The sequence below is a fragment of the Penaeus monodon genome, chromosome 24 (genome assembly GCF_015228065.2).
Source record: "Penaeus monodon isolate SGIC_2016 chromosome 24, NSTDA_Pmon_1, whole genome shotgun sequence".
In the NCBI taxonomy this organism is placed as follows: domain Eukaryota; kingdom Metazoa; phylum Arthropoda; class Malacostraca; order Decapoda; family Penaeidae; genus Penaeus; species Penaeus monodon.
Genome location: NC_051409.1, coordinates 29,028,238 through 29,030,178, shown reverse-complemented (window position 1 = coordinate 29,030,178; position 1,941 = coordinate 29,028,238). Strand labels below are relative to the sequence as shown.

General features: G+C 36.8%; 2 protein-coding genes across 2 annotated transcripts in view; both read right to left on the bottom strand.

Annotated features, from left to right (window-relative positions):
* Positions 1-1,941, bottom strand: part of LOC119588708 (transformer-2 protein homolog alpha-like) — a gene marked incomplete in the record, with an annotated part of 51,250 nt that overhangs the window by 40,351 nt on the left and 8,958 nt on the right.
* On the bottom strand, positions 1,473-1,600 carry LOC119588709 (the record flags this gene model as incomplete). The annotated part of the gene is given in 1 exon segment (XM_037937347.1): positions 1,473-1,600. A coding segment is annotated over 1 exon segment (80 nt), but the record flags the coding sequence as incomplete, so codon positions are not given.

Here is a 1,941-nt window from a genome sequence, read left to right as displayed (position 1 = left end):
ATTTTTTTTTTCTTTTTTTACAGTGACTTTCAGAGCATATTATCACAAAATGTTGCTAATCATGATATGGTTAATACAAGCATATTTAGAAAACAAGCATTTTTCATATTCTATTTGTTTAAGTTCACACTGCTTTCACGAATATTATTGTTGCAATATCATATCATTACTACATTAATGAAATAAAGCAATCATTCACAATTCTAGCTATATAATATTATAACTTTGTGAATTAACATTTATAAAGTTACAGATAGGGAGCATACCTGTGTGTTATCATAATTCCTGTTACAATTTACTTCTAAGTCAATGAATTAAGTCTTGGCTGACAATAGCAGTCTCAGACGTGCCACAGCCTTTGTACCGTGTGTTCCAGGAAAGGCCAACAAGCCTCCACAATGCATATTCTGGCAAGACACAAGGTTGGACTGGTTTCTTGTTTGAAATTAAATCTTGTCACTAGGGAGGTTTGCTAGCTTTGCCATGCCTGAACATTCACAGCAGAGATCTGGCAGCCTATGCTGGAGCACCAACACGTACAAAGGCTTTACTGAATGGTACAAGAACACTTTCCTTTTATTAATTCCCTCCAAAAGGAAGCAATTTTAAGAAAAAAAAAGTTTCAAACTTTTCATTTGGTCTCATATATATGCAATCTCATTACCCTAAATACCTATGAATTGCTAATAAGCCACCAATTAAGCTAAATTATGATAATAAATCTCATAATTCATTAGGAAAAAAAAAAGTTTAAAAAAATTTAAAAATATTGATATGCACTAATCTATACCTTCACACTAAAACTGGCACCCCTATTGCAAAACAAAAGTTATATAACACCTGATTGTACGGAATAAAAAAGCCTACAATCAGAAAGTGACTTGGAAAAGAAACAGGGATTAAAAGCAACCTTAGACCTTGAGAGTCAAGCCGAATTCCTTTCCAAAACGCAGAGTCCTAGCCCTAGGCGAGGACCCGGGGACAATAATAATGATAATGATTAGGCCTAATTCGGTTTAATTGCGACATTTAATTGTTAAGGAGATATCAGGAGATGGACAGAGCGGGCGGAGCAATAATCGAAATCTGCCGAGGTGAATGGAGACGAAAATGCTGATAACATGGGAGAATAAAGGGAGAAATAGTATGAATAAACCAAGAGGAAGGTAAACAACGATTGTTTACGTTTCGTATGGAGTTAATTCTCCACAACGGGCCATCTTACCTTCTCCCCTCGATTCAATGATTAAAAAGGGGAGGCAAAAACAAACAAAACTTCAAGAAACACGTCAATTAGAATACAAAAACAGAAATTATCGGCAAATTCTTCCATCTCCCCCATTCGTCCTCGGTCTTCCCCTTACTCAACCCCTTATTTCCCTCCTTTCCACCTCTTTTCTCCCACCGCCACTGTCCTCCTCTATTCCTCGATTATCCAATTCTCTCCAATGTCTTCTTGAACCTCGCCTTACCTCCATTTTAAGTAGAAAAAGCCAAAAAATCGCAAAAATTCGGGAACCTCACGCGTTGAAGCCGCCTTTTCCCACCATGTACAAACAACGCCGAGAGGACTTGCAAGCTTGCTCCTGATTGGCCCGGTATGAAAGGAGGATCCTGATTCGCCGAGAGAAGCGTCCGAATTTTTTTTCCTTTTAGCATTCGTTGTTAATTGAAAAAAAAGATACATTTTATTAGTCGTATTACTGATGGTGGGTGTATATCTTTTCTAGTTATTTAATTTATTTAGACAAATATGATGATGGCTAGGGCGAGCTTTGTTAACTGTAAGGGACATCCGATTTTTTCCTCCGATCATTCGCTGTTGTTTAAGATCGTACTGTATTATTTTCGTGAATAGGAATGTTGCATTTTGGCAACTACACAATTCAGAACCTTTTTATCTGACACGAGATATTAATGATGATGAATATCATGGCAATA